The sequence below is a fragment of the Pituophis catenifer genome, unplaced genomic scaffold (genome assembly GCF_029215685.1).
Source record: "Pituophis catenifer annectens isolate HBS135680 unplaced genomic scaffold, rPitCat1.0.hap2 SCAF_15, whole genome shotgun sequence".
In the NCBI taxonomy this organism is placed as follows: Eukaryota; Metazoa; Chordata; class Lepidosauria; order Squamata; family Colubridae; genus Pituophis; species Pituophis catenifer.
In genome coordinates this window covers 13,956,095-13,979,259 of record NW_027256895.1, presented here as the reverse complement: position 1 = coordinate 13,979,259, position 23,165 = coordinate 13,956,095, and the positions used below count along the sequence as shown (strand labels likewise).

The 23,165-nt window shown below is 43.8% G+C and overlaps 1 protein-coding gene across 1 annotated transcript in view; it reads left to right on the top strand.

The window, feature by feature from the left end:
* PLOD3 (procollagen-lysine,2-oxoglutarate 5-dioxygenase 3) overlaps positions 1-23,165 on the top strand; it is a 69,391-nt gene that overhangs the window by 32,133 nt on the left and 14,093 nt on the right. The window contains exons 6-15 of the mRNA XM_070954762.1: positions 1,658-1,721; positions 4,029-4,126; positions 5,746-5,847; positions 6,352-6,483; positions 8,758-8,879; positions 14,424-14,528; positions 14,648-14,773; positions 16,723-16,864; positions 20,082-20,195; positions 21,499-21,564. Coding sequence (XP_070810863.1) covers positions 1,658-1,721; positions 4,029-4,126; positions 5,746-5,847; positions 6,352-6,483; positions 8,758-8,879; positions 14,424-14,528; positions 14,648-14,773; positions 16,723-16,864; positions 20,082-20,195; positions 21,499-21,564 — 1,071 coding nt within the window. The remainder of the gene's footprint in view (positions 1-1,657; positions 1,722-4,028; positions 4,127-5,745; positions 5,848-6,351; positions 6,484-8,757; positions 8,880-14,423; positions 14,529-14,647; positions 14,774-16,722; positions 16,865-20,081; positions 20,196-21,498; positions 21,565-23,165) is intronic.

Genomic DNA, 23,165 nt, shown 5'->3' with positions numbered 1-23,165 from the left:
TTCTCGTGGTGACTGCTTAGCTCCAACAACTGCTTCCTCTTGGGGCTCTAAGGAGCCCTGGTGGAGAGACGAGGAGTAGCTGGCAGAGGAGAGGTGTGTAGAGGTCAGTGAGGCATCCCTCGACATGAGTGACATCGAGTTGGCCACGCCTTCCCAGTCACATGACCACCGAGCCACGCCCACCCAGCCTGTCATTAGGCAGATCATATTAGTGGTCCGCGGGATTTAAAATTATGAATGTAGTGGTCCCTGAGGTCCGAAAGGTTGGTGACCCCTGATTTAGTGCAACATGTGTTCAGCAGAATCTAACATATGATGCAAACATCAAGTTACATAGTGACAAATGAGCTGAGTTGTTAAACCGAATTTCAGGTTTTCCCACCCCATTTTTGAAGGAGCATCTCTAGCCAGGAAGAATTTTACAAAATACCAACAACTGAGTCTCGATCTACAACTCACCATTTATTTATTTATTTATATGCCGCCCTTCTCCGGAGACTCAGGGCGGCTTACAATGCGTTAAGCAATAGCCTTCATACTTTTGTATATACCTGCTTAGTAGGGCTTTTGGCCCCCTCTAAGCTTTATTCTTTTTATACAAAGTCAGTTTATTGCCCCCACAATCCGGGTCCTCGTTTTACCTACCTCGAAAGGATGGAAGGCTGAGTCAACCTTGAGCCTGGTGAGATTTGAACTCACAGTAATTGCAGGCAGCTGGCAGCTAAGTGCTACTTAACAGCACTTTAGTCCGCTGCACCACCAAGGCTCTTATCATGTTGCTAAGCTATGTGTCTATGGAGATTCTCAGTCATCCAGGTCATGGTTGCCCCAAATGTGCTTTTTCAAGAGGCAATAGGACTTTCTGGGTTTTCTTCTAAGATGTTTTGCTTCTCAACCAAGAAGCTTCTTCAGCTCTGACTGGATGGAGGGGAATGGAAGGATTTATACTCTTATGTTATCTCCGATGTTGCTAAGCTACGGTTCAGTGTCTATGGTGGCCCCCAGATTTGGATAGTGAGGAGGTTGGGAAGGAACATGGGCCAGTCCTGGAGTCTGGGGAAGGCTCTGATGAAGGCTCTGCGTCGGAGGTAGAGTGGGGGCCAGGGCCGGATGCCAGTTATCAGCTGCCTTCAGAGTCAGACATCAGTGAGGCAGATGAACAGATGGAGCCTGTTCCCAGTGTATGCATGCGCAGAGTTGCCAGACAAAGGGAACAGCTAAAGAACAAGGGTCGACTTGGGAGTAAGGCCACAGGTGCATGATGAAAGGCCCTTCCCAGAGGGAATAAAAGAGGAGCGAAAGGGGAGTGGAGTTTGCAGGAGACGATTAATTTGCCTAAATGGTTCATGACTCTTCGCCAAGTTTTGAAGATATCGGCCTGGCAGCTCTCCAACCCAGATAAGGTCTGTGACTGTAAATTCTCCCTTGAAAGACTTTGCTGGATGTGAATGAGAGGAATTCACGGTAACTTAATAAAAAGGGATTTTTGTCAGGACAAGGAATCATGCTCTTGAGAAGTCTAGGTCGGAACAGTGTCCCTCCCAAGGGCCTGATTTGTAACTTGACCATGGAGGGTTTTGTAGAAGGATGAGAAGAAGAATACGTTGTGTAAGGGAAAGGTTACTCTGATCTTAATTCCTCCCTGTTGTGTTTATAGGAAAAATATGGGATCACCTTGGATCACACGTCCAAAATCTTCCAGAACCTGAATGGGGCCATTGGTAAGTGAATGGTGCTCCAAATGAGGAGAATCAGCAAAAATATGTCTGGCAGAGGAAGAAAGATTTGAAGGAGCAGGAAGGGAGCAGAGAATCTTTGGGAAATTTTGTGACCTGGCGATCTCAAAATACAAGATTTGTCACCTTGACAAACACCAGGGTTGAAAACTTAACTAGAGCAGAATGAAGGAGATCAAGAGTATCTGTACAATTTAGTCAAAACAACTATTCTAATGGCATGAGGCAATCACCAACTTTGTGTACATGCCTACAACATCACAATGCACATAACCAAAAGGTGAAGTTAATGTTGGTGTGTTTTGTTGCTTGTTTTATCATTTGCACATAGATGTATATCACACACACCTCTGGTTAAGGCGATTATGATTTAATAGGGCTTTAATTGGGATTGGAGAACGTCCACTATGGATAACCAGCAGGCTCCTTTGATACATACCTGGTGGATTCCGAATGCCAGAACTGGTCACCGTAGAGAATGTGAGACAGTACTCCTGCTGTCTTTGTCTCTAGATGTAGAGGAATTTACAGAGTACAGATTTCTAGATTAGAAGAAATTAATGCAATGAATCCATTTCTATCATCATCATTTTATTTAATTGTTATCTCTGTTTTCCCCATCTATTTACTTTTTAAACAAATTTATGTAACCGCCAAATTATGTAACTACACAAATTATGTAACTACAGAATCTAAAACCCTTAGTGCAGGGGTCAGCAACTCGCGGCTCTGGAGCCGCATGTGGCTCTTTCATCCCTCTGCTGCGGTTCCCTGTTGCTGGTCGCCTCCAAAATTCATAGGGCTTTCAGTTAGAACAGGTAGAGGAAAAAGGATGCCGTGCTAGAAGGAGACTCTATGGTGGGGGAAGCAGACTTCCGGTTGGCTCCAGAATTGAACGGGGACTTCCGGTTAGGACCTTTGTGGCTCTTTGAGTGTTTAAGGTTGCCGACTCCTGCCCTAGTGCACACACCTAAGATATATACACCATACATACAACAAACACAATCAAACTAGCCACTTGTTCAACTTCATATCAACCTGGGTTCCCTGTTTATTTATTAAACAAATTTACATAGGTGCCCAACTCACACACAGTGGGCAGCTATGTAATGCATAGCTGTATTACATACCGTACATGCAATAGTATATGTATATACTATAATACTGTAGTATAGTATAATATAGTACAGGGGTGGGCAACTGCGGCCCTTTTACAACCTGTGGACTTCGACTCCCAGAATTATGGGATAGTAATATATGGTATAGTAATATGAGCCGTGTTATAATACAATAATATGAGCCGTGGTGGCGCAGTGATTAGAATGCAGTACTGCAGGCTGCTTCTGCTGACTGCCGGCTTCCAGCAATTTGGCAGTTCGAATGTCACCAGGCTCAAGGTTGACTCAGCCTTCCATCCTTCCGAGGTTAGTAAAATGAGGACCAAGATCGTTGGGAGGGCAAAATGCTGACTCTGTAAACCGCTTAGAGAGGGCTGTAAAACACTGTGAAGCGGTATATAAGTCGAAGTGCTATATACTCCTGCCTCCTATTTTCCCCATATCAACCACCCTGCAAGGCAGGTTGGACAGAAAGGGAGTGACTGGCCCAAAGTCACCAGCTGGCTTTTAGAATAGAATAGAATAGAATGTTTTATTGGCCAAGTGTGATTGGACACACAAGGAATTTGTCTTTTATGTACACTGAGGGCATAGGCTCTCAGTGTACATAAAAGACAAGATACGTTCATCAAGAATCATAAGGTACAACACTTAATGATAGTCATAGGGAACAAATAAGCAATCAGGAAACAATATCAATATAAACCGTAAGGATACAAGCAACAAAATTACAGTCATACACTCATAAGTGGAAGGAGATGGGTGATGGGAACGATGAGAAGATTAATAGTAGTGCAGATTTAGTAACTAGTTTGAGAGTGTTGAGGGAATTATTTGTTTAGCAGAGTGATGGCGTTCGGGGAAAAAAACTGTTCTTGTGTCTAGTTGTTCTGGTGTGCAGTGCTCTATAGCGTCGTTTTGAGGATAGGAGTTGAAACACTTTATGTCCAGGATGTGAGGGATCTGTAGATATTTTCACAGCCCTCTTTTTGACTCCTGCAGTATACAGGTCCTCAATGGAAGGCAGGTTGGTAGCCCTTGTTTTTTCTGCAGTTCTAATTTTGTGCTTAAAGGAGGACCAGAACTCATATAACAATATCCCAGGTTTCTAGGCCAGCAACTTAATCATGACTCCAAACTGGCTCATTTTTACTTTTTCTTCCCGGTTTTACAGAAGAGGTTGTGCTGAAATTTGAGCAGACCCGGGTGCGAGCCCGAAACGTTGCATACGATACCCTTCCTGTGGTTATCCACGGCAACGGACCGACCAAGGTAACTTGTCCCCTTTTACAATTTACATTTGCACAATGTTTATACCCAGACTTTGAGTCCGTTCAAAGATCCTGTGAAGCAGGTTGCACCATAGCTATCTAAATCTATCTATATCTATCTATCTATGTATCTATATCTATCTATATCTATATCTATCTATCTATCTATATCTATATCTGTATCTATCTATAGCTATATCTATATTTATGTATCTATATCTACCTATCTATATCTGTATAATTATATCTATATCTATAATTGTATCTATCTATCTATCTATCTATCTATCTATCTATCTATCTATCTATCTATCTTGATTAGCCTAAAGACCATATCATAGGGATGCGGTGGCTCAGTGGCTAAGATGCTGAGGTTGTCGATCAAAAGGTCGGCAGTTCAGTGGTTCGAATCCCTAGTGCCGCGTAATGGGGTGAGCTCCTGTTACTTGTCCCAGCTTCTGCCAACTTAGCAGTTTGAAAGCACATAAAAAGTGCAAGTAGAAAAATAGGGACCACCTTTGGTGGGAAGGTAACAGCGTTCCGTGCACCTTTGGCATTTAGTCATGCCTGCCACATGACCACGGAGACATCTTCGGACAGCGCTGGCTCTTCGGCTTTGAAATGGAGATGAGCACCGTCCCCCTAGAGTCGGGAATGACTAGGACATATGTGCGAGGGGAACCTTTACTTTTACCGAATGGAATGGAATGGAATGGAATGGAATGGAATGGAATGGAATGGAATGGAATGGAATGGAATAGAATAGAATAGAATAGAATAGAATAGAATAGAATAGAATAGAATAGAATAGAATAGAATAGAATAGAATAGAAGTTTTTGTCAGGGTTCTTGGCCAAATGTGATTGGACACACAAGGAATTTGTCTTGGTGCATATGCTCTCAGTGTACATATAAGAAAAGATACATTCATCAAGAATCATAAGGTACAACACTTAATGATAGTCCGAGGGTACAATATCAACGTACAAGTTCAAACACATACTACCAATAAAATTCTAAACAAATCATTGAAAATGAGCATAGGGTAAAATACAATAGTTCTAGGATAAAATACAATAAATTAATACATAAATATGTAAGATAGATTCAGATGACATAAAATTGTATTTCTGTATCACCCCTGCCATCTACCCCAATCAGGCCCACATATGCCAATCTCCCGTCGGACCATTTTAGTCAGAAATTGTGCTGTATTTAAATGTCGTTTTCAGATTCTGGCCCCACACCAGGTATTTTGTTTTAATATAGGCCTCCCACTGGGCTATATGTGGATCAAGGCACTTCTCTCTCGCCCCCTTATACAAACAGGAATCGAATAATATATGAGTCAGATCTTCTACCTCTTCAGCCTCCTTGCTAAATGGCTGTGTGTATTTGCCTACTTAGGGAGTTGGTATTGAGTTTCCACCTTTTCAGGGAGTGGGAAGCTAAACAAGGCTGCTCTTTCTTCTGATAACCATTGTTCTCCAAAGATCTCAACTTCATGTCCTTCCGTGCTGACTTCCTAAGAGCCCTAAAGTAGAATCCAGTTTTGGAAGTATTAGTGCAACTGAGCTTCATTTGGTCTTTCACTGGCTTTTTTTCCTTCTCTCCATGCAGTTACAGCTGAATTATTTGGGGAATTACATCCCCAACGCCTGGACGTACGAGGGGGGCTGCGAAGTGTGCGATGATGACCTCCTGGATCTGTCGGACATACCAGTGAGTCTATGGGGTATCCTGGTAGAGCTTGAAAGTAGGGGAAGAATAATGATCCAGATCAGTAGTGAGATTCAAATCCCGGCGCTACCAGTTCGCTATCAGGAGCGCATGGGCACGCTCGCTCGCTTTGCGAGGGTACGGCACTTCTGCGCATGCACAGTTGTTTCTGTGCATGCGCAGAGCATTTTTGATGATGTCTGGTCAGGTGACCAGGTCTGGTCAGGTGGGTCAGGTCCTCCTGCCACCGCTACAGGTTCGCGCGAACCGGTAGCAACCCACCACTGATCCAGATGGGTTTTGGTAAGGATCTACATCAGGGGTGTCCAACCTTGGCAACTTTAAGACTTATGGACTTCAGCTCCCAGAATTCCTCAGTCAGCCATGTTGGCTGGGGAATTCTGGAAGTTGGAAGTCCACAAGTCTTAAGGTTGCCAAGGTTAGACTCCCCTGGTCTGAGTAGAGAGTTTTGACACGTAGATTTCTTTTTCTGTCCTCCTTCGCCAGGAAGAGTCATATCCACGAGTTCTGCTGGGTGTCTTTATTGAAAAGCCTATACCGTTCCTGCCTCAGTTTCTTCAGCGTCTTCTGACTTTGGACTACCCTTATTCTCACCTCAGCCTCTTCATTCACAACCACGTGAGTTGAGCCCATAAACAGTCCGCCTTGACTTTAGACTGCAACTCCCATCAGCCCATGGGCCTCTCAGCTGGGGGACGATGAGAATGGTCTTCCCAGAAATCTAGAGGGCCATTATGTTATAGGGAACTTCTGGGGTTGCTCAACTTCCTCTCTGTGGCTTCCTTTATTTCAGTAATTTCCTTGATACCGATTGCTTTTCTGTTGTGTGTCGCTGGAATGAGATCCACAGCTGGACATGGTATCTATTGCAGAGGTTATAACTCTGGATTCCCTGGGGGGGGTGAATAGGCAACAGATGTTAGCTTCCCCCCTCTCCCAGTTATACAGTTGAAATCTGCGAAGATCTCAAAAAAGTATGTTAAAAATGCACAATAACCGAGCTTAGCATACTTATAATTAAGTACAGAAACATATTTCCAAAAAGGACAGGGAAAAAAAATTACCCTTAGCAAATTGAGACTGTCTGCAAAAGCATAAAATACAAAACAATTCAAATGAGTGCTATGAAATTTCAAGTAATAAAATATTTCTAGTTTGTAGAAAAGTCCTGGCTGGCTGGAATCAGTGGTGGATTGCTACCGGTTCTCCCCGGTTCTTGCAAACTGGTGGAAATTTTGAGTAGTTTGGAGAACTGGTAAATACCACCTCTGCCTGGCCCCGCCCCCAATCTATTCTGCCTCCCGACTCCCAGCTGATCAGCTAGAAGGAAAAAAATCAGGGCTCACTTGACAAAGAACAGGGGAAAAAAAAGACACTGTCACTTTAAATTGAGAAGCCAAGCAGCCTCCCAACTGATTGGCTAGAAGGAAAAAATCAGGACTCACTTCTCAGCCAGGAGATCACTTGGCAAAGAAGAAGGGGGAAAAAAAAAAGACGCCGTCGCTTTAAATTGACAAGCCAGGAAGCAGCTGCTGGAAGGAGGTTTTTGCTTGCAGAAGCGAAATGACATTCAGCAGTTCGTTTCTGGGTCAGCTGAACAACAAACTGGATAAGAGGAGGGATTCTTATATGGTTCTATGTTTTTGAAGTTTTGGGGTTTGTGCAACATGGGCTTTGTGTTTCTAAAAAGGTTTGGGCGATTTCCATTGTGAAATATCCTGTCTTGGGAATGAGTTTTCTGCCTGCTTGTAAATGGAGCCGAACTTCCGGCTTCCATTTTCTATTATCTCTAAGCAGCGGTAGCTGTTTTCTTCTTACAAAGTTTCCTTTATGCAGCTGGCAGGAATATGGAATGAGTATCAGGCAGGTTCCTTGTTAGCAGCTTGATTTTTCCTTGCTTTTCTTTGCTTTTCTGGGAGCCTTTTCTTATGAGTAATATTTTATTTGGGGAAATGAAGAGGGGGGAGTTTGATTCCTTCCCAGAGCAGGTTAGTGGGGTGGGGCGGGAATGGGGATTTTGAAGTAACCTTCCCCTGTCACGCCCACTAAGCCATGCCATGCCCACCAAGCCACACCCACAGAACCGGTAGTAAAAAAAATTGAAACCCACCACTGGCTGGAATGTAATGTGGTTAAACAGGAAGAGAATTGAGGAGGGGCTTGTAGGTTTAACAGCCCTCCTATTATTTCTGCTGCCTTCCTGTCAACCTTGCGAGGTAGTCCTGACAGGAAGGCACACTTAGCAGTACTTGGTCTGTTTTAATATACAGTTGCATTGGTGGAAAGTACATCTTGCATCCCTCACATTTACAATAGAAGAATAGCAATAGACTTCTATACCGCTTCACAGTACTTTACAGCCCTGTCTAAGCGGTTTACAGAGTCGGCCTATTGCCCTCAACAATCTGGGTCCTCATTTTACCGACCTCAGAAAGGACGGAAGGCTGAGTCAACCTTGAGAAGACGAGAATCCAACTGCTGGCAATCGGCAGAATTATCCTGCAATCCTGCATTCTAACCACTGCGCCACCAAGGCACTTCGAAATAAGCGAGGGACGCTTCTGAGATGTTTGCCGTGTCTTGTTTTTTGTGCAGGCTCAACTGTCTTCTCTCATCTGACCATTGTCTGGCCTAGTTTCTCAACTTCAACAACTTGAAGATTATGTGGACTTCATCTCCCAGAATTCCCCAGCCAGCCATATGGGAATTCTGGGAGTTGAAGTCCACACATCTTCAAGTTGCTGAGGTTGCGAATCATTATTAAAGTCTGTGGCACTTCTTTTCTGTCTCCTAAAATCATTCACGGATGCCATTACACCTCCTTTCCTCAAACCCTGAGCTTCCCCTCCATCTTCCCATGGGCACTAATAAATCTGTTTGCCATTTTGCCAGGAGGTGTATCACGAGCCCCACATCCAAATTGAATGGGATCAACTTCGCAAGGCCTTTGACACCATCAAACTAATAGGGCCGGAAGAAGATCTGAGTGAGGGGGAAGCCCGAGATATGGCTATGTAAGTAAATAATAGTGTAAATCTGTAGAGATTCTCAGTCATCCAGGTCATGGTTGTGCCAAAAGTGCTTTTTCAGGAGACAACTGGACTTTTCTTGGTTTTTTTTTTTTCTTTTGAAGATGTTTCGCTTCGCATCCAAGAAGCTTCTTCAGCTCTGGCTCGATGGTTAGGAATGGAAGGATTTATATTCCTTGCAGACAGCTGGTCATTTGCATCCTTTTAGAGGGTCGTTGAAGCACTTGGAGGTTTATTTGTATCAGATAGAGATTACAGAGTTGGAAGGGACCTTGTAGGTCATCTAGTCCAACCCCCCGCCCAAGCAACCCGTACACCATTTTTGACAGATGGCAATCCAGTCTCTTTTTTTTTTTTGAATTTTTTTTTATTTTTAAAAAGTTTTTTATTAGTAATTCAAAAATTAAAAACATTGGACATAGATATGACATCACTGGTCTCAAGCATCTTCCAACACTTTAAGTTAATATAATATATATTATATATATTATAATATATAATTATATATTATAATATATAATTATATTATATTAATATAATATACTAATGATGATATAATAATATATTCCTTACACCTTACACGTTATTTAAAAATAGTATAATATTAATCATATATACCTTATTCCTATACAATTATACATATCTATACCTACATATACCAGTGGTGGGTTCCTCCCAGTTCGGCCGAGCTGGTAGGGGTGATGATATGACGTCACCGAACCGGTTCTCTTTGTTTGGGAGCTGGGCCCTCCCGCCCCCCCCCCCCCGTGTTATTCTTACCTTTTATTTGGCCCCGCCCCCAATCTATTTGCTGCCTCCCGAGTCCCAGCTGATCGGCTAGAAGGAAAAAAACTGTTTAAACTTGCCGCGGGGCTTCAAAGAGCCGCCTTAGCTGATCAGTGTTAAAACGCAGCGTGGTGGTAGACCAGTGCGCTCGAAAAACAAATGGGTAGACCGGACTGCTCCAAGAACAAATGGGTAGACCAGTACAGCTCTGTACCTGCAGTAAAAGCCTGGTAGACCAGTACCTCTGCTAAATCCTAAAGAATTGTCACATGACCATCAAACCACGCCCACAAAATAAGCCATAACCCACAGAACCAGTAGTAAAAAATTTTAGAACCCACCCCTGACATATACCTATCTATACAATTCACATACATATTTATCTATAATAACGTATATAATTCTAGCCTAACACTACACATTTGTCTCGGCTATCCTCCTTTTATCTAACCATTCTTAGAATTTTGCCCAGATTTTATAGTACAATGTTTCGCATTTATCCTCGAGTTCCAAAGTGAGTCTATCCATTCCTGCGCAGTTGAAAAATTTTAGTAGTATTTCCTCTTCATTTGGGGTAGCTTTCTCTTTCCACTTCTGCGCAAAGGCTGTCCATGCTGCTGTAAGTATATGCGGTAATAGATAATTTATGTCTTTCTTGTATTTTCCCTCTGATAAAGAGGTGGTTGGAAGAAATTTTGTTAATAAACATAGAAGTCAAATGGAATTTTTCCTTTTGGGAATACAAGAAAAAAAAATTATTTTATACACAAGCAAACATTTAATACATCAGTCATCCCTCCCGTGTGACATCTCGGCATTTTCTCTGTAACTTTATCTTCTTTTTGTTGTTTCTTCTGTCTTCATTTTCACCAAATCTATTGCAACATTTCTCCAAAAATACAATATTCTAATTATACCATTTTTTTACATAGCTATTAATTTACTCATCTGTATCTCTTTTCTAACCAATGGTAAAATTGATCCCATATCTTAAAGTATTCTGAATCCTCTCTTTCTTTAATCATCAGGGTTAATCTATTCATTTCTGCACAGTCTACATTTTTTTTAATTACTTCTCCTTCCAAGGGTTTTTTCTCTGATTTCCAATTTTGTGCAGAAACAATCCCTGCAGCTGTTATTACATGTGTAATCAAATAGGTATTTTGTTTACTAGTTTTCTCTGGAAGGACACCCAGTAGGAACAGCTCTGGTTTTAAATCTATACGTTGTTGTATCATTTCTTCCAACCATGTCTTAATTGTATTCCAATAGTTTTTAGCTTCTGGACATGTCCACCACATATGAAAATAAGATCCTGGTAATTGGTTATTCGGGTCTTCTCCCATGTAAAATTGGCGACGTTTCGACGAAGTCTCATTCGTCATCTTCAGGCTGGTGTTCTCGGCTTCGTGCTTCCAGGAGCAATGTGAGATCGCAGCTGTCTCTTCCTTTTAACTGCTAGTGGGGGTGTGAGCTGATTGGGTGGAGGTGTGTTCTGATTGTTTAGGGGCTTGGCTGTGCTCTGATTGGATGGGGGGTTGGTTGTGCTCTGATTGGCTGGGGGGGTGTTCTGTTTGGGTGGGGGCTTGGTTGTGCTCAGCTTAGTCTGAGTTGCAGGGGGATTTGAGCTGGTGAGCTGTGTTGTTGTTGTTTGGCTTTGTATTTGTGGCCGTGCCACAAGCTGAGCACAACCAAGCCCCCACCCAAACAGAACACACCCCCAGCCAATCAGAGCACAACCAACCCCCCATCCAATCAGAGCACAGCCAAGCCCCTAACCAATCAGAACACACCTCCACCCAATCAGAACACAGCCAAGTCCCCACCCAATCAGCTCACACCCCCACTAGCAGTTAAAAGGAAGAGACAGCTGCGATCTCACATTGCTCCTGGAAGCACGAAGCCGAGAACACCAGCCTGAAGATGACGAATGAGACTTCGTCGAAACGTCGCCAAGACACTTCCAATTTTATGTGGGAGAAGACCCGAATAACCAAAGACCTACATACAAACACCCGCGAAAACCTGAGAAAACAAATATATATATATATATATATAATTTTTATTTTATTTTTATTTTTTTTATTTGATTTATATGCTGCCCTTCTCTGGAGACTCAGGGCGGCTTACAGTGCGTTAAGCAATAGCCTTCATACTTTTGTATATTTATATAAAGTCAGCTTATTGCCCCCACAAACTGGCTCCTCAATTTACCTACCTTAGAAAGGATGGAAGGCTGAGTCAACCTTGAGCCTGGCGAGATTCGATCTTACTTTAATTGCAGACAGCTGGTGTTAAATTACAGTGCTCTGTCTGTTGAGCTATCCAGGCTCCTGATTGATTTTGATTTTGATTGATATTGATTTTCTTTATATACAGTGGACATTGTTAGTTTGTAATTCCTTTCCCATAACAGTCTCTTCTTGAAAGCTTCCAGTGATGAAGCTCCCACAACTTCTGAAGGCAACTTCTGTTCCATTGGTTGATTGTTCTCACTGTCAGAAAATTTCTCCTTATTTCCAGGTTGAATCTCTCCATCATCAGTTCCCATCCATTTTTCCTTGTCTGGCCTTCGGTGCCTGGGAAAATAGTTTGACCCCCTCAAATATTGGAAGACTGCTATCATGTCTCCCCTGGGCCTTCTCTTCACTAGACTTAGCCATGCCCAGTTCCTGCAACCGTTCATCGCATGTTTTAGCTTCCAGTCCCCTAATCGTCTTCGTTGCTCTTCTCTGCACTCTATCTAGAGTTTTTTATATTGTGGTAACCAAAACTGGATGCAGGCTTTATAGAGTGGTATTAGTACCTCCCTTGATCTTGATTGTATCCCTCTGTTAATACAATTTAGGATTGCATTGGCTTTTTTGGCTGTCGCCGCACAACCCTATCCTCAGGGTCACCTGAATAGTGCTCCTGGCTTCTGTCGTCTGCTATTTTTTTTTCCTCTGGAAATCCATTCCTACTCCCACACCATTCAAAGAGTGCTCTTCCCAAACTGTATAGCTAAAAGTCTGTAGGGATTCTCCGTCATCCATTATCCTGTCAGAGCTGAAGAAGGTTTTTTGGATGAGCAACGAAACGTCTTCGAAAGTAAAAACATGAAAGTCCAGTTGCCTCCTGAAAGTCCAAAGCACCTGTGGGATACATATGGTGCAGTGGTGGGTTCCTCCCGGTTCGGTCTGGTTCAGCCGAGCCAGTAGCGGTGACGATATGATGTCACCGAACTGGTTCTCCGTCCCCCCCCACGTTATTCTTACCTTTTATTTGGTCCCACCCCCAATCTATTGCTGCCTCCTGAGTCCCAGCTGATGACTAGAGGGAAAAAAACTGTTTAAACTCTTGCCGCGGGGCTTCAAAGGGCCGTCTTACAGCTGATCAGTGTTAAAAGCAAACAAATGAGTCAGGTCGTAAGTGCGAGGACTGGTCGTAAGTGAGAGGACCTTCCAGAAATGACTCTGACCGGCTAGCCACGCCCACCTAGTCACATGACCTCCAAGCCACACCCACAAAATAAGCCACGCCCACAGAACCGGTAGTAAAAAAATTTAGAACCCACCCCTGATATGGTGTAAGAAATGACAGATTCAGCTATCTAAAATGGTTAGGAAAGCACAGGGTGGGTGTGTATGTCTGGAAGGGGAACGGGGTGCCAGAAGCAAAAGCAGAGATGCCAAGGCACATTTTCAACAGGGCTGGCATCATATCCTACACAGCCAGGCAGAAATTCAACCAGGAAAGCTTTGCTTGTGGCTACTAAGCGCTATCTTTCAAATATGTAGTTTTTACTATTGCCGGATATCAGGCATGACATAGCAATGAAGTGTGACTCTGCAGATGTTTTGTCTCCAGTTCAGCAACTCGCTTCAAACAGAAGTCCCTAGACTTAACACATGTTGACAAGTGGCTGTATTCATCCTCCTCTTTTAACGACCCCATAATTCCTGGCAGGGTGGAGTCTGGGCAGCCGAATGGAGCTAGCAGAGTGTTTACTGGCCAGATGCCCTTCCTGTTGCCAGTGCGGAGTTTTGTTCAGCAGATATATTCTCATTGGGCCCAGAGAGAGAAATATCTGCCTCTACCTAGGATCGAACTCACCGCCTCCTGATTGTGAGGCGAGAGCTCCACCTCTAGGCCATCACACAACTCCTTCATAAGTGGCTGTATTCCTGACACAATGAAAGCCACATGAGTGGGGAACGTCTGCCTAAACCTGAGGATAAAAATCAAGTCTGAGATATTTATCTACTCCAGGTTTATCAAAATTCAGACACTTGGCAATTGGTTCATATTTATGACGGTCACAATGTGATCCTCTTTTGCGACAAGCAAGATCATTGGGGAAGCCAGGTTCACTTTTAAGAACCGTGTCACTAATTTAACAACTGCAGTGATTCACTTAACAACTGTGGCAAGAAAGGTTGTAAAACGGGGCAAAATTCACGCAAGAAACGTCTCACTTAGCCACACAGATTTTGGGATCGATTGCCGTCGTAAGTCGAGGACCACCTGTACAAGGTCTCCTGTGTTTGGTTGGCGGAGAGAAATGGGCAGCAAAAGATCAACCTTTTAATCCAGTGTTTCTTAACCGTGGCCATTTTAAAAATGGGTGAACTTCAACTCCCAGAATTCCCCAGCTAGCATGGCTATCTGGGGAATTCTGGGAGTTGAAGTCCACTGATCTTAAAGCTGCCGAGTTTGTGAAACACAGTTCTAATCCGTCCTCTTTCTTTTTTTGCATCCCAGGGATCTGTGTCGACAGGATGCCACCTGCGACTATTACTTCAGCCTCGATGCTGACGTGGTGGTGACAAATCCCGAAATCCTGCAAATACTTATGCAGGAGAACAAGTAAGCAGTAGTTCCACACCCACCCGAGCTCTCGGCCAAGCTACAAGCCCTATCACTTCTCCTCCCACCCACTGGCTTTTGTGCTCCTGATTTCTATATTACTCCTCTGTACTATCCAGGTATGTGATTGCTCCAATGGTATCTCGATATGGCAAGCTTTGGTCCAACTTTTGGGGTGCCCTGAGCCCCGATGAATATTACGCCCGCTCAGAGGACTACGTGGAATTGGTGCAAGGCAAGAGAATGTAAGTGGGAACTTTAAGCAGATGGATGGTTGGGCGGGAAGGTGGCTTTTGCAGAGCGCTAAACTTCTACAAGTCAGCCAGATGTGTCAGCCTTCCCATGTGGACCAGACAAGAAAGATGTCCAGATAACCGAATTCTGCTTTATTGTGAAGCTAGTTATTAGAATCTCGCAAGTCTGAAAGTACAAATCTCTCACTGTCTCTGTTGAAGGGCTAGTTAGCAAAATCTTATAGGTCTGAGAGTACAAATCTCCCACGGTCTCTGTGGAAGGGCTAGTTAGCAAAATCTTATAGGTCTGAGAGTACAAATCTCTCATGGTCTCTGTTGAAGGGCTAATTAGCAAAATCTTACAGGTCTGAGAGTACAAATCTCCCACGGTTTCTGTGGAAGGGCTAGTTAGCAAAATCTTATAGGTCTGAAAGTACAAATCTCCCACGGTCTCCTTTACATACCAATAACCTAGGGAGAGTCCCTTCTGAGCCTCTTGCTCTACCGCTATGTAGGTGAGGGCTATGCTGTCTCTTATCTGATAATTCCTCTTTGTTCCATCTTTTCCACATATCCTTAAAAGAGGCTATGCTAAAGCAGAATTCTGGAGCTTGAGAAGAATAGCAATAGTGTTGTGGCCCGCCAGCGGCCAGCAGAGCTGGCAGCAGATTCGGACAATGAGGAGGTTGGAGAGGAACATGGGCCAGTCCTGGAGTCTGGGAAAGGCTCTGCATCGGAGGCAGAGATGGGGCCAGGGCCGGATGCCAGTTATCAGCTGCCTTTGGTGTCAGACATCAGTGGGGCAGAAGAACAGATGGAGCCTGTTCCCAATGTGCGCATGCGCAGAGTTGCCAGATGAAGGGAACAGCCAAAGAACAAGGGTCGACTTGGGAGTAAGGCCACAGGTGGACAATGAATGGCCCCTCCCAGAGGGAACAAAAGAGGAGCGAAAGGAGAGGAGACAATTAGTTTGCCTAATTGGTTCGTCACTCTCCGAGATTCTTTGCCAAGTTTTGAAGATGTCGGCCTGGCAGCTCTCCAAGCCAGATAAGATCTGTGCCTGTAAATTCTCCCTTGAAAGACTTTGGTGAAGGTGAATGGGAGGAATTCACTGTTTGTTTAATAAAAAGGGGTTTTTGTCGGGACCAGGATTCTGCTTTGTGCTTTTTGGGGAAGCCAGAACAAATAGCAATAGCACTTAGACTTATATACTGCTTCACAGTGTTTTACAGCCCTCTCTAAACTGTTTACAGAGTCAGCATATTGTATGTATGTAGCATGTGTATATATATCAGGGGTGGGTTCTACTTACCTTTACTACCGGTTCGCAACGGGAGCGCGTGCGCGCTTGCACTTCTGCGCATCTGCAGATCACCCATGATGACGTCGTGGCGGGTGGGTGGAGCCTCCTGCCGGTTTTACTACCAGTTCTATAGAACCGGACCGAACCGGGGGCAACCCACCACTGATATATATGTGCGTTACGTATGTGTTTGGGTAGATATACACTTTCTCTTGAGAGCATGCAACAGAATTTCATTTTTAATGTGAGCCAGTGTGCTCACAGTAAAAAAATGACAATAAAGTTATCTTATCTTATCTATCATCTTATCGTCTCTCATTATCTTATCTTATCATCTTATCTCATTCCATCAAATTCTCTCCTCCCTTCCCTTCCCTTCTCTCCTCCCTTCCCTTCCCTTCCCTCCTCTCCTCTCCTCCCCTCTCTTCTCCTCTCCTCCCCTCCCCTCTCTCCTCCCTTTCCCTCCCCTCCCCTCTCCTCTTATATTCTTAATTTTCTTGGGAGGCAACAGAAGGAGATGGCTTCCATCAATCTACCTCCCTCCGATCTTCCAAGAAGCCGTGTTGCATCTGGAATTTTGGACTGAATACTCCTTGGCATAATCCAAACCTTGTTTATTGTACTGCGGATTCTCATGATGCTTTTTTCGCTATTGCAGTGGGGTGTGGAACGTGCCCTATATCTCTCAGGCCTACCTGTTGAAAGGGGAGATCTTAAGGCAGGAGTTGCCCCAACGCAATATTTTCACCTTGGAGGACACGGATCCGGACATGGCCTTTTGTAAAAGTGTGCGGGAGAAGGTGAGCGTTATTGCTTTCTTACAACCTGCTCTTCCGAAAGAACAAAGTTCTTTTAAAAAATTGTTTGTCGAATTTTATATTGATAATATAAGTGAACCCTGTTTCCCCGAAAATAAGACATCCCCTGATAATAAGCCCAATCTGATGATACTCAGCTGTACATTTCCACCCCGGACCACTCCAATGATGCCCTTGACGTGATGTCCCGGTGCCTGGAGGCTGTGCGGATCTGGATGGGGAGAAACAAGCTCAGACTCAACCCTTCTAAGACCGAGTGGCTGTGGTTTCCAGCGTCCTGGTATAGCCAGCTGGCTCCATCACTGACTATTGGGGGTGAGATCTTGACCCCGTCAGAGAGGGCTTGCAACTTGGGTGTCCACCTGGATGCACGGCTGTCTTTAGAAGACCATATGACGGCGGTGGCCAGGGGGGCTTTTTATCAGGTTTGCCTGATTTACCAGTTGCGTCCCTTTTTGGACCGGGACGCCTTGTGAACGGTCACTGGACTACTGTAATGCTCTCTACATAGGGCTCCCCTTGAAGAGCATTCGGAGGCTCCAACTGGTCCAGAATGCAGCCGCACGGGTGATTATGGGAGCGACACGGCGCACCCATGTAACACCTCTCCTGCGCGACCTGCACTGGCTCCCGGTAGTCTTCCGGGTGCGATTCAAGGTTATAGTCTTTAAAGCGCTCCATGGCTTAGGACCTGGGTACTTACGAGATCACCTTCTGCCACCGATTGGCTCCCACCGGCCAATACGCTCCCACAGAGAGGGACTCCTCAGGGTGCTGTCAGCCAAACTATGTCGACTGGCGACCCCCAGGGTGAGAGCCTTCTCTGTGGGGGCACCTGCCCTCTGGAATCAACTGCCCCCAGAGATACGTAAGATCCCCGACCTACGTACCTTTTGCCATGCCCTTAAAACTTTACTGTTTCAACAGGGTAGGCTGGCTTAAAATAACAAATTTTAATGGGTGTTTTAGTTTTTAGTTTTTTAGTTTTTAATCTAAGGGCCAAATTGTTTAATATGTTTTAAACTGTTTTTAAATTTTATGGAGATATGTTGTTTTATTGTGGCTGTGAACCGCCCTGAGTCCCTCGGGAGAAGGGCGGTATAAAAATTTAAATAATAAATAAATAAATAATAAATAAATAAATAAATCGGGCTTTTGAACGCATGCTCTAAAATAAGCCTCCCCCGAAAATAAGCCTCCCTCCAAAAATAAGCCCTCCCCGAAAATATTTAAACACAGAGCTGGAAATCAGGTAAGACAGCAAGAGGAGCCCCGTCTTGCTCCACGAGCCCCAAAATAAGAAGACCTCCCCCAAAATAAGGCCAAGTGCTTATTTCAGGATTCAAAAAAATATAAGACAGGGTCTTATTTTTGGGAAAACACGGTATTACAAAGGTCTTCAGTTGAGAACCATTGTTTTCAGCAAACGTTCAAAGTTGGGAGGGTCCTAAATGCGGTAGTCTTCAACTTACGACCGCTTGTTGAGTGACCGTTTGACGTTACAACGGCGCTGAAAAAAATAACTTAGGTTTTTCATACTTACAAAACCGTTGCACATGATCAAATTTCGAACACTCGGCAAAAAGAGCCGAGGTGGCACAGTGGTTAGAGTGCAGTACTGCAGCTACTTCAGCTGACTGCTAGTTCAGCAGATCAGCGGATCAGATCTCACCAGCTCAAGGTTGACTCAGCCTTCCATCCTTCCGAGGTGGGTAAAATGAAGACCCAGATTGTTAGGGGGCAATATGCTATTTAGTATATCGTCTTTGATGTAAGCCGCTCAGAGTCCTCGGAGAGTGGGCGGCATAGAAATATGACTAATAAAAATAAAATAGATAAAAACTTGGTTCATATGATGACGGGTTGCAGTGTCCTGGGGTCATGTGATCCCCTTTTGTGACCTTCTGACAAGCAAAGTCAACGGGGAAGCCAGATTCACTGAACCACCGCGTGACTAACTTAACAACTGTAGCGATTCACTGAACCACCGTGGCGAGAAAGGTCGTAAAATGGGGCGAAAGTCACTCAACATGTGTGTTGCTTAGCATTTTGGGCTCAATTGTGGTGGTAAGTCAAGGACTACCTGTAGTTTCGACAGATCTTCAAACTTCAGGAAACAATCTGGACATTTGATAATCAACTCTAACAATAGTTGCAGTGTGCCCTGATCATGTGATCACCATTCATGACCTGCCCTGCTGACTTCGCACAAAGTCATTGGGGAAGCCAGCAGGAGGTCTTTGCTTAACCATCCACGATCCTTGCTTAACAATGGCAAGAGCGACTGATGGGATTGTCGTCTCTAAGAGATGTGGTCATGTGGTGAGGAAAAGAAGAAAAAGAAAGCTCCCTCTGTATCTGCCTCTGAGCAATTTTGCCTCGTTGCAGCAAATAGCAAACAGCCTGCTTTACTTTCATTTTTGTTTTCAGCATAGCTTGATTAGCACAAGGGAAAAAAAATCTGCTCTAGCAATTTACCTCTTTGCAGCAAGCAGCAGAGCCCTGCGCAAAACAGCTGAGAGCAAATCAGCTGAGAGTCGGGAGGCCGATCCAATCAACTTGTGCTAATTAGGATGTGCTGAAGCTGAAAGGAGCTGTTTTTTCTTACTGTTTGCTTGCAAGGAGGTAACTGCTGCGAGGCAGAGGCCAAAGGGTGGGGGGCCAGTGGGTGGGCGGGGCTACACTCGGTGTATAAGACGCACCTAAATTTTCACCCCCTTTTAGGGGGAAAAAAGGTGCGTCTTATACTCTGAAAAATATGGTACTTTTACTTTCCCCAGGTACTGTTTCGACGTATTCTTAAGGAGTAGAAATTTCCTCTAGACCAAAATACACTCTGAAGTGATGTTTGTTAACCTTGATGACTTTTAAGATGTCTGGACTTCAACTCCCAGAATTCCTCAACCAACCTTAAAGTCCGGACTTCTAAAAGTTATCAAAGTTGAGAAAAGCTTCTCTAGAATTTTGTTTTAAAACTCTGCAGAAGAAGCACAGGACATATGTGAAAGATGCCTGTGTATATTTATATTTATATTTATATTTATATTTATATTTATATTTATATTTATATTCATAGTTATAATTTATAATAATTTATAATTTATATTTAACATTTTTTGGTATCCCGTGGCGTGTGGTCTCTTGGGATCCCAAAGTCATGCAAATTTGGTCTAAATATGGCCCTTCCTATCCTTTACAGGGCATCTTTCTCCATATTAGTAACCGGGATGATTTTGGACGCCTCCTTTCCACCACGAGATACAACATCTCCCGCCTACATCCTGAGCTCTGGCAGATTTCTGAAAATCCTCTGGTGAGTACACCCAGTTGCACAGGATGGGGTCCTTTTCTCTCAATCTAATACATCCACTCCTGCGCCTAGATCCCAGAGTGTGCTGCCCAACTCCCTCACACATACACGCCGGTGTGATTTACACGCAGAAAGTTTTATTGGTATTCCCCAGCAGTTCTCTACACCTGGCTTCAGAACTATTCCAAACGAAGCCAACCACAAACAAGCCCAGATTAATCCTTCAGGCAATGGCCAACTAGTCCATAAAACAAATAGCAAGCTGGTCAAACAAGTAAGTCCCATAAATGGACACAAAGCCTCCGGGCAAAAACCGAAAGTCCATCCACGTTAGCTCATGGGTTTTAGAAATTCAGAGTCTCAAAAGTCTTGAGCAGGAAAGATGAACCAACACAGCTACGACCCATGCATGTTGTCCCCAGCAATGCCTCCCTCGGTCTGCCGTGCTAAATAGCTTCCCAATGGAGCCCATCAAGAGGGGCAGGGCCTTCTCCCGAGCAATCTGGCAGACCTCCATTCTTCTGCCGTGCATGCTCTAAGTTCCACCAAAGCAAGCAGCCCCTCCCTCTCCTCTTCACTGGCCTGCAAGCTGTCCCCAGCCGAAGCCTGTAATTCTCTTTCTGCTGGCCATTCAGAGTCAGTAATTAACTCGGTTCCTGATGTGCCAGGAATGAGATCATTCTCCTTCAAGCCGGCCTCCGAGGAAGAGTCAGAGGAGTTGTCCAAGGGAGACATCATAGGGAGGACTTCTCTGGAGGGGTGAGAAATTATATGCTCATGGAACTACCCTTGCAATTTCCATGGCATTACAGGAAATCCAGATGTACTCCTTGGGTAGCTGTCTCTTGAGCTTCCCACAATGTCCAACGCCCTCTGAGAATTCTGGGAATTGTAGTTTCAGAATATCAGAAAGTGTTTGAGGAAGGTAGAGATAAGATGGCAAGTTTTGCAGAAAGGAAATGTTTAGTCCAGGACTGGATTGGCTGACATGCATTAGATTAGGAGCAGTGGTGGTATTCAGCCAGTTTGTACCGGTTCAGGTGAACCAGTAGCAGAGATCGTGGGTGGGCCTGCTCACCCGCCCCGGGGTAAAGACATCCTATTTAGCCACGTTTTTGAGGCCAGGCACATGCACGGAAGGCCGGGTGCATGCGCGGAAGGCCCGCGTGAAGCAAGCATGTGCGAACGGGGCGAACCGGTGGTAAGAATATGTAAAACCCATCGCTGATTAGGGGATGCACTTCTTGAATATTCTAATAACTCTACATGATTCTGTTTTTAGTTTGTCCCTTTTCTTTCTGGACAGGACTGGCAGGAGAAATATATCCACGAAAACTACTCGCGCGTTCTTGAGGGAGAATTTTTTGAACAGGTGACTGTCTCTCTTTTCCCTGGTCCTCTTGAATTGCTGTGTTAGGGTGTGTGTAAAAAGTATTTGTTGCTTGTGCAACGAGCAGAGCAGAAACACACAGGGAAGGAGATAAACGTCCAGCTCATGTGAGAAAAATACTTTTATAGATAACAAGCAGTCTCGGTGTAAATAAAACAGTCCAAGGTCATAAACAGTAATATCAGTCCAGTAAGTATCTTCCCTTACCAAAGCAAACAGACTTTAGTAACTCTTGGTATACAGTTCCATATAATAGACGCAGTAAGCAACAGGATACAATCAGGTATCAATCCGGAAGAAGCAGGAAGAAGGAACGCTTCTCTGTGCTGCTTATTTATGCACTGTAGCCTAATTACAGGGTTCAGCAAACCCTGATTACGTGGCTCAGTTGTTTCTTAAAGAAACAGATATTGCCTGACCAACAAGTTAGGAGTACGCTGCAAGCTGAACCTAACATTCTCCCCATTGGGCAGGACAATATACACAATAGATACAGAAATAAAGATACACATCCAAATCATACATTGTACAGTGGTATCAGTTACATTTCAGATTCTTAATCCAAATCTTTCACAACAATTGGTGTGTTTAATGGCACCTTGCGCTTTAGTAAAGTTATCGGCAATATTGTCCTCTGATGCGCAATATTCCAATGTAACCATGTTATCCTTAACACATTGCCGAACATTCAGATAACGTATATCAGTGTATTTAGTCCTTGTCTTTACAGCAAGATTTGTTGCCATTTTAATGGCTGCCTGGTTATCTTCATAAACCATAATAGGATAATCCATTTTGAATCCAATATCTTCCATCAACTGTTTATAATAAATCAGTTCAGTACATGTAAGTGATAGACAAGAAAACTCCGCTTCCATGGTAGACAAACTGATGTGTTTCTGGCTAATTGATTTCCATCCAATCAGGCAGTTATCCAACATGATTGCTATTCCAGACGTAGATTTTCTGGCAAAACTGGCATCAGCATATGCCTTTAACACCATATTGGCATTTGGTTCTAAATACATAGCAAAATGCAATGTTCTTTTAAGATACCTAAGAACACGTTTAGCAGCCTGCCAATGCCTATCAGTAGGCTCTGAACTATATTGTGCTAGTTGATTAACACTAAAAGCTATATCAGGCCGTGTCCAGTTGCTCAAATATGACAAACTGCCTATTAATGATTGATACAGTTCTTTACTGAACTGTGGACTCTGCAAACTATCCTGTTGGAATTCTTGTGCCATAGGAGTCTTGGCAGGTTTACATAATTCCATCCCATATTTTTTCAACAATTTGCAGATTTTATTAGATTGTGAAATCTTAAATCCTCTAGATGTTTTTAGGATATCCAGCCCTAGATAATGCCGTATATGTCCTAGATTTCTAAGTTTAAATTTTGTTTGCAACTGACCGATAATCTCTCTGGCCTCAGCGTCAGTTCTGGTAATTATGGCAATGTCGTCTGTAAAGAGTAACAAGAATGAAACACATCCATCCTGTTCTTTTTTAAACAGACATTTATCTGCTACGCCCTCATAGAACCCAATGTTATGTAATTCCTGCACTATACATTGGTT